Below are 17,260 nucleotides of genomic sequence, written 5' to 3'. Positions count from 1 at the left end.
TTGTATGAACACAATTGAAGTTGATACCATCAATAACAAAATGGAACCATCAAGACCCCATGTGGTTTGTGTTCCACTCCCAGCACAAGGTCACATAAACCCAATGCTAAAACTAGCAAAACTCCTTCATCATAGTGGCTTTTTAATCACCTTTGTCCACACACAATTCAATTTTGATCGTTTGTTAGAATCTAGTGGCCAAAATTCCTTAAAGGGCCTTCCAGATTTTCGGTTTGAGACCATATCTGATGGTTTGCCACCAGAAAATCAACGTGGAATAATGGACCTACCAGATTTGTGCAATGCAATGCCTATTGGTGGGTTGATTTCATTCAGAAATCTTATAGCAAAGCTTGTTTCTTCAGAAAATGAAGATGTGCCTCCTGTTACATGCATAGTTTCTGATGGTGTAATGAATTTTACTTTGAAAGTTGCACAAGAATTCAATATTCCTGAGTTTATGTTATATACTCCTAGTGGATGTGGTATGTTGGGCTATCTTAACTTTGATGAGCTTCAGAAAAGAGGCTATTTTCCACTTAAAGGTACCATTTATTTAAATTAATAATATTGCCTCCTTTTATATTGAAAAATTTTACGTATTTCTCTGGATATAGTTTTCTAATATTAAATGACTCATCTATTTGTGTGTTTTTTTTTGTTTTCAGTTTTAGTTACAAAACTCTGCCATTATTTTCCACATGCATGAGAATCAAATCACATTATAAGGCGCTTTAATAATTAGCTACATTAGGCTAATTGTTGTTACATCATCGTTTGTTTGTTAGAAACTGGTTGAAATTTTCTTCCCTTAAAAAATAACTAATTGCGGGTGACTTAAGTTAGATGTAATAATTAATTACATCTAATACCTTCAGTGATGCAACCCATTGTGGGTGAGTTAAGTGAATCCTCCAACATCTCATGCCACTTATATGGATATCTATGAGCAGAGCACCAATAGCATGATACACATGTTTATCCACCCATATGTATCTCTGCGGGTAATCAACAAAATTTTGAGGAGCGTGTAGATATTTTAGGATATCCATGGATGACATTTTCTTTTAAAAAAAAATTAATTTTTGTAATTACCTAAAATTTAACAAAAAATGTTCATCATATTTGTTTTCTTCTTTTGACCAAAACATAATAATATCCATAGATATCATTTCTAACGAAAATAAAGTTCATCACATTGAAAAAAAACATAAATATCCGAGTTATATTGAAGCAATGTGAGGTTTGAAGGGAAAGGAAGGGTGTAAATAGTATCGAGGTTTTTTTTGGACTAAATCTAAAAGGTAACTTTTATATTTTACTAAGGATATTTAAGTAATTTAATTAATTTATTAATGGGTTTGGATAATTGTTGGCACAAGTATAGTTGAATTTGAATCCATATTCATTAAGTAACGAATAGTTGAGATATCCATTTATTTTGCTCATAAATATCCATTAAGATACTCACCCCTTGTCCATGACGAATTTTATCCGCGAATGCACGCAAATATAGATTTTTTTGTCACTCATGCTTTGAATCACATGATTTAACACATTTATAGTCTAATGTTGTCGCATTATTTAATAAATATGATAAATTATGTGTTTTAAGTTCATGAAATGATGTATCAGATTAATTGGATGTTAAACAATTAGGTTCAAGCAGTTATTCAGGAGAACATGCATTCGATTATTGGATGAAAAAATTCTTTGTCAAACTTTACTTATCTTTTAACCGGACTTCAGATTACTATGCACGAATTCTTCAAAGGAATCGAAGGGTTAACACAAAAAAGAAATATAGCAAGAAAAAAGTGTATTTGCCTTTAATTTTTGACATGAAATATATCTTGAATGTTTTGATTGATTGTTACATCTATAAACATTAGTGCTCATGCAAAAACTATAAGTTCATTAAAATTGATATTCAACTTGAAAAATCGCTCGATTTAACGTCTATTTTATTATGGATTTTGAGTTAAATTGCTTGTAACATTGAATATGTTAAAATTGAAGATGAATCCGACCTTTACCCGAGTTAGTTAGCACATAGTAAACCCTTTGACATTGGACATAATCGTATGAAATTAACTCGATTTAATCCAAATTCAAAGAAATTAACTTCTTTTTTTGCGTGGATAGTTTTAACTTTTAATAACATTAAAAACTTATGAAACTCTTGTTTTTTTTTTTTATATATAGTTTTTTAGATGCTTTGTGATTCGGTAGTGGTAATTTATGTAGTTCGATATAAGTTTATCAACATGACACTTTATTAGGATGACCGGTATATTTTTACTTTATAGCTTCTTCTTTTTTTGAAGAATACTTTATAGTTAAATTGAAATCTTTATTTTTTTTTTTAGGAGAGAAATCTTGAAGTATTGATTTGTTTATAGTATTATATAAATATATATGTCATATTTATAATGATTTTAATATGAAGTACTCATATGAGTTTATAAGCGAAGTTTGTAAATTGATTCAATCTAAATCAAGTTTGAAAACCTTGATTCGAACTTTATTGATTTTTTAAGGGGTAAAATTTAGTAAAATAAACAATTCGCAAGCACAATTCATGATAGGATTTGATAGTTTACAGACATTCCATTACGTAATGAATTAATGATAGTGGTGAGGTGAATATATCAACCACTTAGCGACACACCATACTAGACTAGATGCCTTCCCATGCTGCAAATTTCATCATCAATGATATTGATACCACACTACATTCGCCCCCACTATACCATACCACACTACTAACTACCTTGTACCCGCAGATAAGGGAAATGATTAAAGGCAGAACCATGTTTGTTATATAACCAAGGATATTTTGTTGGTTAAAAGAGCCTAACGACAAAACTCAAACGGACCAAGCATTGTGAAGTGGAAAATTGGAGGTTCAATTTCTACTCAAACCCGCGCTTGAGTATATCAAATGTCACTCTGAGTATACTTATAGGACCAAACAATTTTCTTTTTTTTTTTAACAATATAGGACCAAAAATTAGATTTTAAACTTTACATTTTTATTATAAATTTGTTATCTTTAGGCAGTATCAATTGTCTCCCTCACTTTATACAAATCTTATAATATAAGGGTACTGCTGGCTATGTTTAAACTCGTTAATTTTTTTTTATTCATTTTGTTGTATTGTTAGATGAGAAGAATGTGTGTGATGGATATCTTGAAACTGAAGTTGATTGGATACCAGCAATGAGGGGAGTTAAACTGAAAGACCTTCCCACTTTCTTTAGGACTACAAATTCTAATGATACAATGTTCAATTACAACAGAGAATCAGTGGACAATGCAATGAAAGCAAAAGGGATCATCCTTAACACCTTCCAAGAATTAGAGCAAGAGGTATTAGATACAATCAAAATGAAATACCCTCACCTTTACCCTATTGGTCCATTATCCATGCTACATAAAAAAAATTCAAATTCAAGTACAAATAATCAATTGGATTCCATTGATTTTAATTTATGGAAGGAAGATGTTAACTGCATGAATTGGTTGGATAAAAAAGACAAAGGTTCAGTGGTTTATGTGAATTTTGGGAGCTTAGTGATTATGACTACCAAGCAATTAAGAGAGTTTGCTTGGGGATTAGCTAATAGCAAATACAATTTCTTATGGGTCATTAGGCCTAATCTTGTGGATTGTGGAGATGAGGTGATATCAAATGATGAATTTTTGAAAGAAATTGAAAATAGAGGGTTAATATTGGGGTGGTCCCCACAAGAGAAAGTTCTAAGTCATTCGTCTATTGGAGGCTTTTTAACTCATTGTGGATGGAACTCAACATTGGAAAGCATTTGTGAGGGTGTGCCAATGGCTTGCTGGCCTTTTTTTGCTGAACAACAAACCAATTGTTTTTATGCATGTAATAGATGGGGGGTTGGAATAGAAATTGAGAGTGATGTTAGTAGAGAGCAAGTTGAAGGGTTAGTGAAGGAACTTATGAAGGGAGAAAAGGGGGGAGAAATGAGGAAAAAGTGTTTGGAGTTGAAGCATAAGGCTGAGGCTGCTACATCAATTGGAGGGTCTTCTTATAATAACTACAATAGTTTGGTTTTGAAATTGAAATTTGAAAAGTAGAAGATGTTGCGGTGAGTTATGTGTTCCTTTTTTGTGTGCGTTCAAAATTGAAATTGAAATCTAGAGTTCGATCATGGATAAATATAGTATGGTTAAGAATTATTCTATTTAAGAATCGAACTTAATTATGTCAAATAATTCGTCTTGTGATGAAGCTCATGAACCACTTAAACCCAATTAATTGGTTAGTGATTCATGTGTTTAACTTTTGTAATAAATAAAAGCTAAGATATTATTTGCAATTGTGGGAAAACATTTAATGAGTAATGTTTAGATACACCCAGTCAAAAATTGACAGTAAATAAAATTTAAAATAGATAGCATAGCATGGTGATAAAGATCGAGTTCCATTGCCACCAACCTAACATGCTAGTTTCTCTCTTGCACCATCTATTAACTCTAAGTCGGTCTGTTTGACATTTTCAATTTCTACACGATCGTGTTTTCATTGATGTATTAACTATGCTCTTATTTCAATTAGAATTTGGCCTTTAGAGTAGAGCTGTCAAAATGGACCGGTCCGTTTATCCCGATTATTTATAGGGCTTGGGCCTTAAATATTGAACCCGAATTTTTATAGGGCTTTTTAGCCCGGCCCTAAAAAGTCTAGTACCCGTTAGGGCTAGCCCAAACAGGCCGCGGGTAGCCCGTTAGCCCGCATAACAAAAAATTTCTATAAATTATATATATTTTTCAAATAATTCTTTACTTAGTTGATTATCAAAGTAAAAAATAAAAGTGAAAATTCAATGAATTAACACACAAATATAAAATTATATTTACTTGTTTCATTATTTATAATTTTGTACATGTAACAAGTTGATCAATTGTCGAGAATAAAGGCAAGGAAGGTCAATGGTTTTTTGGTCACTTGAGTTTTGATATTAGGTGTATTTGTATTTTGTGCTTATTTGTTATATACTGTTGAACCAACAACTAAATAGAATTGTTTGAAAGTCCTTCATAATGTTGATGGTTTAGCAGATACATGGATAACAGGTGTCAATTGCATCAGCATTAGAATGCAAGCGTTTGTACTCTTTTGAGCCGAATTAGTTTTTGTTTGGAGTTGTTGTCCTTTGTTATAGAGGCAAAGGTTTTTCACGTAGATTACTCATCAATAACAATTTATTATTGGAGTCTTTCATGAATGGTGCAACAATTTTCCAACAGTTTTGTATCGTGTGGTGCAACTGTTTTCCCAGCTCATAAGACCCGTGTGGTGCACGGGTCGACAATCTAGTAAATATCTATAACCATAATGTATGTAATTTATTTAAAATTGTTTTCCCCGCCATTTTAGTTTACGACGTTTGTACGAAAATGTGTACAATTTATTTATGTACTAGGCATTATTTAAACATATTAAAAATATTATTTATAAGAAATTTTATAGGAGTATGTTGTAGTACCTTTTTTTTTTATAAAAAAATGTAATTTTTAATACGGACCGACTCGTTTAGCCCGCGGCTAGGGCTGGCAATGAACCAAACCAACTCGATTAAAGTTCGTAATTCGATCCGACAATTGATTTGTTGAACTTGGTTTATAAACCAAATGAGCCGAACTTGAGCTGAAAATTAAGTTCGTCAACTAATTGAGCTGAACTTAAACTATATGTAGTTCGACTCGTTTGGTTCACGAGATGACTCGGTTATATATATATATATATATATATATATATATATATATATATATATATATATATATATATATATATAGACACACACACACACTTTAAAAACTAAGATAAACACTTAGCAATAATAGGATAAAAATGAGCTACATTAAAATTGATAGACAACATCATGGACAATGTTGTTGTTAAGGATTTCAAAACTAAAATAGTCTCACATCGAAACATGCATGGAAAATGAAGAATACGATTATCCATAATAAGAGAAACATATGCCACAAGAAGGCAAAACTAGATTTGGTGGTTGCATACCAATGTTAATTACTATGTGTAATAATAGCCTCATCCAGTCCATTAAAAATTGGTATAAATTCCAATATATTTATATGTCAAAATTTTAAATTCTTTGACTCTTGAGTTACGTGGTTCAAGTGGTTTTACTCATTTCCATACCTAAAGTTATGTGTTTTGAACAAACGAATTGAACCTAATGAGTCGAACCAAACTGTTCGTGAACTTTAAACGAGCCGAACTTGAGCTGAAAAAAAAGTTCATGTCAAACTCGAACCGAGGTTCGAACCGAACCAATTTTTAACGAGTCGAGCTCAGACAGGTTCGACTCAACTCATTTCCAACCCTACCCGCGACCTATGTAGGGCAGGGCTTGGGTAGTATATTTCAAGCTCGTTTTTCAACCGGGCTTTTCGACCCGGCCCAATAAAGTCTGAAGCCCGTTAGGGCCGACCCTAAACGGGTCGGATATCCCGTTTTGACAGCTCTACCCTAAAGACCCATTGTAATTGAAATTATAGTTGAAATAATAGTAATAGTTGGTCAATTGCTTCCCAGAGGCAATTGGAATAGTTATGAACACTTCCTCTAGAAGCAATTGATGTATTAACTATTGCCACTATTTCCATTGACTATCTAGCATAAATAAGGTCAATTGCTTATTGTATCATCATGTTGAAGTTTAAAAGTGAGTGTGTCTCTTTGAGATGATGAGAGTGATTTTTCTCCTACCTTTTAACCATTTTAGCATTGGTGCAAGGTTTCAAATTTAAAGTTGAGTTTGTTATTCTCCTCCACATTTCGAGAAAGAAAAAAAATTAGAATTAAGTTGTTGTCCTGACATTGCACAAAACACATTTAGCGTGCTTGATATGCATCAAATTTGAAAAATTGCTCTTCTTACTTTTGATTTTGCTCATTCCCTTAATTGAGTGTGAGTTAACTCAGGCTAACACTTTTAAGATCGGTTCAATCACTTTTTAAACCGGTTCAACCGATCTTAAACGTTCCAGTGTGAGTTAACTCACACTGAAAAACGTCGAACGTGAGCTAACTCACGTTAAATTAAGGGAATGAGCAAAATCACAAATTAAAAGAGTAATTCTCTTAAAATTGTCATATTATTAAATGATAGATCAAAGACCCATTTCTACCGCATCTAATGGGTTTCCAAGTTCCATTCTCAATTTCATTAACAATGATATGCCGAAGTCTAGACTATTACTTTTTCCACCTTATATGCTTCTCGTGCACCATTTTATTTTCTTATGAAAAATACCCTATGTTTGGATTCTATAATCTAAAACAGATTATTAGGTATTTTCGGATTGAATACTCTAAAACATAATAAAATAAAAAGTAAGTGTATCGTAATTGATCTCAAAGGTCTCTCATGACCGTCGTACAATCCCCACATAAACCGTAAATCAATTTCAGGGATTGGATGAGCGGTTTGCAGTAACCATGATATCATAAACACTCCTAACTAAAAAAATTAGATGGAAACATAAGAAAGGATGAGAAATGAATGAATATGATGAAGCATGCAAGGCTATTTATAGCGTTAAACCTATCCTACATTGTAACTACAATTAATGGAAACATTTAAAATGTTTAAACTGATCAAAAAAACATTAAACACACCACAAACCGTTCAAACCTTTTTAGTGTAACGCCACCGTCCACACAATTTGGAAGGGTTCGGATTGTATAATCTGAATTGTCACAAACAGTGTTTAAGTTTGATTTTTAGAGGGTTTCCATTATGAATAACATAGGGAAAAAAGGTACAAAACATAATTCAACGGCGTAAAACAACATACAAACAGAAGTGGTGAAAATTATGGAAAGGTGTTTGAAGAGGTGCTTTTATACTTGATCCAACTGGCCTGCCAACTGACATATTTCTATCGGCAAATCAACTGGATCAAGTTCACAACAACCACTTCGTAATCAGATCTGCAACAAAATGATGAAAAAGCTAGGTGTTTCAAGAGAATTGTTTTGAGTTAGATCACGTTGTCTTGCCAACTGACATATTTCTATTTTCATGGCAACAAGATCTAGCTCATAACAACATCTTGGTGTTCATACCTTTCAGATAATTTTTTAGAGTTTTTTGTTGTGTTTTACATCAAATGAACCAAGCATACTAATTTATAGAAGTTTTTGTGCGTATGTACCACATAAATTTTTGGTGCAATATGGACCGCACAAAAAACCTGTGTTGAACTGGTTCAGATTATATAATCTGAACCTAACTTGCACCCTAGCTACAAAAATGTGTTTTAACACAAGAAATTTAATTTCAACGACGTACATTAAATATAACAATTTCAAATACTTCAGAGACATAATTTGACAACGTAAAACACGTAATAAAATAAAACATAACAGATCATGGATCAGCTAAATTAACTTCTTCGTCTTGTTCCTCAAGCAGAGCCCTGATCTCTTCACAGTTCCTGAGCCAGAACAAACTTTTCTGAATTTCTTCAACAGATCTAACCAAAGAAGCATCCAACTTGATTGGTCCTTTAGTACTGTACTAACCAAATATCAAGAACATGGTTCTCGCATCGTATTCCTTCCTGAGCTTCATGCGACTGAAGGTATTTTAAGAAGAAAAAAATAGGACGCGTGAGAAATAGATAGGATATTGGAAAAAGTAATAGTCAAAAGTTATCCATACTTAGCACAAATAAGTAGGGTGACATGGGTCACCTAATACAATTGGAAGTTTTTGTTTCAAGAATTCTATAATGAATATCCACAATGCTTAAAAAAAAAATATATCAACAACCAAATTTAATGTCTACTTGTATATGGAGCAAAATTGACAGCATAATGCTCATATTGTAAATTGACCCATTACATGAATTATAAATATCACATTTAAATAAAAATATATCAAATGAAAGTTATAGTATGTAAGAATTTATTCTTAAATTGTGAAAAATTGATTTACATTATATATTTTGAAAATGACTTTATCTATTTATCATGTTTTATTTTTTAACGACTCGCTATTTAAATCTGTTTTCCAATTCATCATTTTAACCTAATATACATATATAGCTTGTGGTACTTTGTGAATTAAAGGGAAAACGTTCAAAATTGTCTAGGATATACATGGGTTGAAAATAAGTCGAGTTAAACTTGATTTAGTTTTGATCGGTAAATTTTTGAACAACTCGAAATTTGACTTGAGTTTGTCATAAAAAAATTTTTAACTCAAATTCAACTCGACTCAAGGTCAAGAACATCATCTTCTAGCAACATTATTCTTACTTCCAAGACAAATTTATTTTAAACAAAAATTAAATTATACACAATACTTCAAAAAATTAATTATAAGAGACAAATTATATATTGAGCCAACTTATGAATTAAAAGAGACAAATTATATGTAATTCAAGTTCAACTTATTTGCTTAACAAACTTAATTTTCAACTTTAATTTAACTCATCTAATTCATGAATCAAGTTCAATAAATTAACTATCAAGTCTCATATGAATATGTTCAATTCATTTTCAGCCATAAAAATAATGAATGCACGATAAGCATGCAACAATAAGCAGCCGAAAGGGGGTAGGAGGAAAGATCGATGCTGTTTTCCACGGTAGATTAAGAACAAAATAATACAAACATATCAAAGATAAGGCTCAAATAATATCCTACGAGTATGCATTATTAGCAAAATGTAATTAATGTGTGCGTTTGTGTGTCACAATTCAGTTTGTTGAGAGAAATGCCTAATTAATTTAATCATGTTTATACTTAATAAAACAATCCACAATATATTAAATAATATTTTACGTTGACTCATGCATGTTATTGGGCCAATAGCATACCCTACGAATCTCTAATTAATTAGGATGCCCGTCAAAATAAGTGTAATAACGATGCACAAGAATAAATAGGAAAGTTATGTGAAGAATGGAGCAAAAGTAAATAAAATAATACAGTAAGTAAAAAAAAATGGGAAGAAAAAAAACAATTATTTTAAATTGGCCAATAGAAAGATAAATTGGAGGCTAAGTCTAAAAATAAATGTTTTTGTTATGAACAATGATAGTAATATGAGCATTATGGGGACCGTGGTTAAGACATGGGCATTAAATTAAATTAAACCACTCTTCTTTAGTTTTCTGTTTCGGATAAATTTTGGAGATTGTTATATTTTTGAGTAATGATATTTTGACATCCATTTGATGACAACTTTGTTGACAACCTTGTTTTTCTCACTTCTTATTGGTCAAAAACAATGGAGAGAGAAAAAGGAAGAGAGAGGATAACAATATCATGTGAGTATGAGAGAGAAAGTTGTCCAAAAGTTGTCAAAAAGTGGTTGTCAAAATATCATTTCTCTATATTTTTTGACGAAATAAAGTTTGGAGCGTTGTTTATGGACAACTTCTTCTTTAATCATAATAATTAGACATGGCCCTTGTCATCCTCTATTATAACATACTGCAATTTTTTTTAATTAGTTTAGGTCTGTATCTACTGATATGATGCATTCAACTGAGATCTCGAATGGGGTTTTTTTATACACTTTGATTTTAATTTAATTAAATTCACAAAAGATTGGACCTAGATAGGATGGAATATATTAGGCTGTGCTAAACTTTGCAAGACCTAAATTTAACCTACTTTATAAGTATGAGTCATATTACCTACAACATAATCATTTTTAAGATGTATTGTCCTATTTTTTAAAGCATTATAGTCTGAAAGCTTGTTTAAAATCTTACTTCATTATTTTTTTTAAAATGGGATCTCTTCATTAAAAATTCTGTCAAAGTAGAATATCAACCATCAAACATGAGAGGCAAATTTAAATTAAAAATAGAGATAAATCAAACGAAAAGTAGAATGAAGAGGATCCAAATCTATATTTTTTTCTTACGAAAATCTACCCCGTTCAAGTTGTGAGTGAGGTAGACTTTCGTAAATAGACAAACAAATAAAAAAGGCAACAACATTAAGTTTTATTTTTAAAATTTAACATGATTTTTTAAAGAATCTAAATTTGACATCTTATTTAAATTCAGTTTTATAATAATACGTTTAAATATATCAAAATTCGATGTATTCTTGTATGTTTAAATTACATAAAATGTTAGTAAATTCATTATTTAACACAACTACAAAATTTAATAAAGAGAAACGATATCCGTACAACTATTTTGAGACAACTTTTGAGAAATTATTTTCTTCCCTCTGTTTTTTGGACAAAAACAACATAGATAAAGCGATGGGGAAAGAGTAATAACACAATGAGAACATAGGAGATGGAGAATTGTCTTAAAATAGTTGTATATATATATAATTTCTCTTTAATAAAATAAGCTTAAAATATTATTATGTGGCATGACATGTAGTTTCACGACCTTTATAACTAAATAGGTTTAATTAATTATATCATTTTATATTTATAAACTAGTTCAACCGTTAATTTTATCTAACACTATAAATTCAATCAATGTGCTATTATAATTTATCCCCGCTTTTCAATATAAACTAATTTATCAGCTATTCATTATTTTTTTCCTAAATGTAAGGAACTTTGAGATTTATGAACGTAGAGAATCCAAATTTAAATCTTAATAAGGCGGTACGACGTATTATTTCACATTCCTGCTTCCATTTATTTGCCCCCATCTAAGACTTTGATTTTTATCCTTTTTAGAAAGTCAAATGGGTCCTAAATTATTGATTTCACTTTGAACCTATCCGATCAACGACTACTGTCAACTTCTAATGTTTGATTTAAGTTTTTGTCTAAGGGGCTACTAGCTGTTTCCCCGAAGGACCCCATTTGATTTAGAATTAAACTAATCCAGTGTTAATTAAATAATCATGATGTGATTAATTACTCTAAAACAAATTGGTGGCATGGATAATAATATAGGTCAAATCTCCTGTTTCATTGGCAAGACATTAGTATAATAATTTAACTGGACATGCAGGGAGCAAGCAAGTGGATAACTGATTGTGATTAATTAGTTTAATTGGTGGTTTAAGGCTTTAAGCCTTTCATTTCACCACCGGCTTGATTAAACTTGACCCTATTTTCTATCACAACTTGTTGTTCATATGTCATTCACTACCGTTTCCTTTCACATATTAAGCTGTCAGAGACTGTATTATAGACTTATAATTGTACAATTTACATATTAATCTCATAATAATAAAGATAATGACATGTATACCATAATGCCATGCTTATAAGAGTTATCTCTATAATTTGGGCCATTTATAAGATTAACTAATGATTTGACCGTGTAAATGTACAATCAAAATGTCATTTAGTGTATGTTTTGATGAACGATGTGTTTTCTTAAAACTCAAAATAATTTTTGCCAAAGTCGTTTCCACAAAAAAAAAAAAAAAAACTTTTGCTTAAGTCGTAACGATCTACAGTAATTCTGCCAATCTGGTCTCAAATCTAAATCAATAGAAATCGAACTTGATTCCCTTTGCATATCCAATCCAACCAACTCTTGTAAGTGTTTATCCCTTTTTTATTTGAAATTGAACTAATGTAACACATTCTCCTAAAAAAAACTAATGTATGTCAAAAGATCATCTTTATAAATTTTTACAAAAATCTAAAATCATTCATAGTATCATTAAAGTGCATTGTAATTAATGTTATTTTTATTGAATAACATTAATCTTTATGCATCTCAACAACATGTTAAATGATTTCATATTTTTGTAAAAATCGCAAACATATTCAATCCAACAATCAATTTCGTAATAATTAATATTGAGTATGAAGTTACTGGGGTAAAGATCCTCTCCATTTAGTATAATAAATGGAGTATGCAATTTGGAGAGAGATAGACATATAAAATAGATAGTATGTCTTACTATTAAGTGGGTCCCACAATCATTAATTACTTTTTAGTTTTTCGAAATTTTTTTGTATCTATATCTCTCCAAATTGATGAAATGGAGAGAATAATAAATGGAGAGGATTGGCAGTGTAACATTATTCAAGGGTTACACACCAGTGTATTGATTTGCAAACCTAAATCAAATATAATTTATGAGCTCGAAACATGTCATTGTTCAATGTTAGATGAAGATGAGAAAGCATGCATGTCCTTACTTTAAGATTCATTGTAGATAATGCAAATCATTATATATTAAAATTAGTTGGGCTAGCTTGTTAAACAATTTGTATAAAACAATAATAATAAATTAAGGACATGATAATATGTTCACGAAAAAAGGCCATGAACACTTTAGAAAAATGAAGAGTTAAGTTGTACAAAAAATGAAAAATAGCAAACTAATTAACAATTCAATTCAGAGATGAAGATCGAGATTAAGAATCAAATTTATATAATTTCACCAAAAGTGAAAAGCAACTGCCACGTGAATGGTCCTGGTTGTTTTTAAATTCTTCAATTTCTATGTAAAATTCTTTTGAAAAATATCTTTATCATTTTTGTGAAATCTCTCTATCATGTTATCATTCTTTAATTAAATATCCTTAATTACTTCATTATCATTCTCTTACAATAATTGAAGAAAATAGGTGGAAAGTCAGTGGTGCGTCCTAATACGAATCATTTGGATGATTTATTAAGTGAAGGGAATGAGATTATAGACTCAATAATTACAAGAAAATATTGAAAAAATAATAGAAATTGTTTTTTTCGAAGGAAAGTAATACAAATTGTTGAAAATTTAATGTAATATACTACTAAACTATTTTTTTAAAGTACTAAACTATTTTTTGGGAAGCTATAATTAAATAAACTAATCATTGTTTTTAATTTTAATTTATATCAATTTATTTAAGGTCTTATGAATTTATTTAAGGTCTTATATGTTACCGTACAAGGAGGTATCCATATCTTTAAAAGTTAATGTTTTATAGATACCTTCAAAACTGTACATCCAATTGAATTGACACCCATTTATTAACAATTTAATAAATGAAATAAAATAATTTATATATAACAAACTGCTTTTAAATTTTATTTATTTATTTATTTTATTGTTGCTAGTAATAATGGTGGTGTTTAGGAGGTGGCTCGTCGTTGGAGCTCCATTGTCGATCATTATGTTGTTGTCTGAGATTTGTCGTCGACTGTTGTGAAAAGACGGTCTCTGCTATCGACCGACCACTATCAACAACCACTAGAAATGAAGTGTCAAATAGATGTACATTTAATAAGTGTACACCTATCATTAGTGATCTTCATTTTCGTGCTTTTGATTTTTATATTTGTTTAGATTAAAAGATAGTTAAAGGATAGAATATAAGAAAAATATATTGTTTTCGGAGGTGCAAAGGAGTCGCTGACAGCTGCACCCTCATCATATATTAAAATTGGAAAGAAGGAAAAAGTACAAACAAAGAGAGGGGGAAGACAATTAAAATTGGAAAGAAGGAAAAAGTACAAACAAAGAGAGGGGGAAGACAAAAACCATAACCTTAAAATTAGAATAATAGGATGGAATGAAATTAGTGAGAAATACATTAGAAAAGAAACAAAAACTTGACAAAAACAAAAAAACAAAAAATTGTTGTGGGACAGACACACCACTTTTTAAAACTTTCTTTGCTTACAAATGTCATTTCAATCCAATCGAACTTCCGTTAATCATATTCACATGTTTTTAAGATATAAGTGGCTATTTGATCAAGATTGAATTTCACCAAAAAAAAAAAAAATTGATCAAGATTGAACATTTTATATATTTAAGTTTGGTATTTTGAATTATAAAGTAAAAAAACTAATATTTGTTATTGTTCAATCTTAATCAACCATTGATATTTCAAAGAGTAGTGATATATGTACAACCATTTGGGACAACTTTGATGACAACTTTCATTTTCTCTCTTCTCATTGGTCCAAAACAATAAAAAGAGAAAAATGGAAAGAAAATAAGATTATAATGTGAGTATGAGAGATAAAGTTGTCAAAAAGTTGTAATAAAGTGGTTTTACAAATATCATTTCTCTATTTCAAATGAGTGATATCAGTATCCCATCAGAGAATCAAAATTCATTTTGATCAAAGAAATATCTCTCTATACATCTAAATACAGTGTTGAGAAACAATACTTTCATGGAAATCAATAATCTTCTGAATTTAGATTTTGTGTAGTAATAAAAGTTTTACTAACCAACATTTATTGGTTTCCATGATTTACATATTAAAATTAAAGTGTCACATATCTATCTGTTTCATTTTTTTTATTATCAGTGAAAATTGTTATTCATATTAAAATTAAAGTGTCACATATCTATCTGTTTCATTTTTTTATTATCAGTAAAATAAAAGTTTAGTTATTCATAGAATTATATATAGAAAATTGTTGGTGGTGCTTAATAACCATTTGAATTCAATTGCTTCGTTATATAAGTCTTTTTTTAACTGATAGTAATTACTAGTATTACTCAACAAAAAAAAGTAATTACTAGTAATTAATTATTAGGTATGTATATAGTTACTTTATATAGTCGATCATAAGAAAAAAAACACAAGGCAAAAAGAGGGAACAAAGATCGTAAATCAGAATAAAGTCCTCCAACATCATGTATACAATAGTTAACTTTTAACAACTGGCTTTGGCTTCTTGTAAAAAGAAAAACAACAACTTGCTTGGCCTTGCTATTACCATCATCCAAACAAGTTAGTCCAATTCTGAAAAAGTAGCCGAAAATAGAGAATTGAACTCTTGCATATTTGGTAGGTGACGACCAAAGCTTTTATTTTGTTTGCCTCTCTTTTAGCTCAGAATAATTGATATGGTCCTCCAAGTCTCAAATGGACACATTTCAAATGTGATTCTACCACCACACATAGAAGAGAAGAAAAACATTGGCAAAAAAAAGAATTGTACATGAAAATGCACGAATTGTAAGACAGCTGGAGTTGTCCATTCTAGACTGCATGCATTATAATTTTCACTTTGTTGTTTCAATATTGTTTCTTTGTCAAAATGGTGTTGGTGGGTTCATTTTTATTAATAGCCCTCACTCCCTTCCTTCCAATGATTGTCATGTACAGTATCATATTGCACGTATTGTAGGCCCTTTCATTAATGCAAGGCACGGGTCATGACTCGAAGAAAATATAACGACAATATTATACTCCCTCCGATCACATTTATAAGCAAAAATCAACTTTTTAGGTTCATAGAATAATTAATGTATCTAGTCACTTTCATATACCAAATACATTAGTTATTTAATGAACTTAAAAAATTGTGTTTTGCTTATAAATGTGACCGGAGGGAGTAAGTTTTTTGAACAAGGACAATATTATACAATTACTTTCATCGTAGTGGGTTACAGAGAAGAGCCTGATAGTTAATTCTTAAGCTGTTGATTTATAGATAGATAATATAGACAGACTAGTTTCATCTTACATTTGAGATACTAAAATATTCTATACCATAAAATTGTGGCTTTTAAACATCAAAGATTGGTCAAGTTGATAAGGAGAATTCATATCTTTAAGAGTGCGAGTTCAACTCCCGCGTAGAAGTGACATAAGTAGTATCGATCAAATTCAATTGTTTGCGCCACTTCGCGGTCAACTTGCTTGAATTGGAGGGTTTTTCTGGTTCTTGATGCAAGTATATGTAGCAACTCTCATGTTAATTTGGGAGAAATTTTTATGTAATGTAGGTGTCAATTTATTGATTTTATAAAAGTGGTTAGGTGATTTGGTGTAGTGTTGTTTGGTCTCTTGCTGTTGTTATATTGGGGTGTATGTTATTTTGCTACTTGTTTAGCAAATGATAGTGTAAGAGAATTCGAAGTGGATGTCACTTGTACACGTTACTTTTTTATTATTTTTTTAATAATAGTATTTAATAAGCATTTAATCATTTAATTGAAAACCTTTTAAAAAAGTTTTAAATGGATCTAACCAATAATATTATATCATCTATCAATAACTCGATATTATTACATTTCAATATTAAAATATTATGCGACATGCAAAGAGAGAGAGCTTAATTGATCAACTCTTCCTTCTTAAATACTCATCTTCTTTTCTCCTTAATGGGAGCACCTATTATATATTATAGCTTATGGAGTTAGAATACTTTAATAATGGATGGTCTAAGAGAGTTGTGAATTTGCTTTGATCTTCTCTTTGCACACTTTATGCCTAGTTTAGATCCTATCATATATTTGGCTTTTTCAAAAAAAAAAAAAAACTTAACCTTTTTTTTATTT

The 17,260-nt window shown here is 30.2% G+C and overlaps 1 protein-coding gene across 1 annotated transcript; it reads left to right on the top strand.

Moving 5' to 3' along the window:
- The first annotated feature begins 4 nt into the window (after positions 1–4).
- Positions 5–4,182, top strand: LOC146932673 (7-deoxyloganetin glucosyltransferase-like). The gene is made up of 2 exons (XM_085704391.1): positions 5–545; positions 3,168–4,182. Exons 1-2 carry the CDS (start codon positions 5–7, stop codon positions 4,109–4,111), a joined length of 1,485 nt encoding a protein of 494 aa, XP_085560517.1. The 3' UTR covers positions 4,112–4,182.
- Positions 4,183–17,260: the final 13,078 nt, after the last annotated feature.

This window comes from Medicago sativa, chromosome 4 (assembly GCF_051527215.1).
Source record: "Medicago sativa cultivar Bolivia chromosome 4, Bolivia_mono, whole genome shotgun sequence".
Taxonomy (NCBI): Eukaryota; Viridiplantae; Streptophyta; class Magnoliopsida; order Fabales; family Fabaceae; genus Medicago; species Medicago sativa.
The sequence above is the reverse complement of the archived record's forward strand: the minus strand, read 5'-3'. Positions and strand labels throughout refer to the sequence as shown.

Bases quoted from the DNA above. Each gene is read 5' to 3' on its own strand.
- LOC146932673 (XM_085704391.1), top strand. From the start codon at position 5: ATGAACACAATTGAAGTTGATACCATCAATAACAAAATGGAACCATCA. The intron at 546-3,167 runs GTACCATTTATT...TTGTATTGTTAG, and splicing joins AGGCTATTTTCCACTTAAAG to ATGAGAAGAATGTGTGTGAT.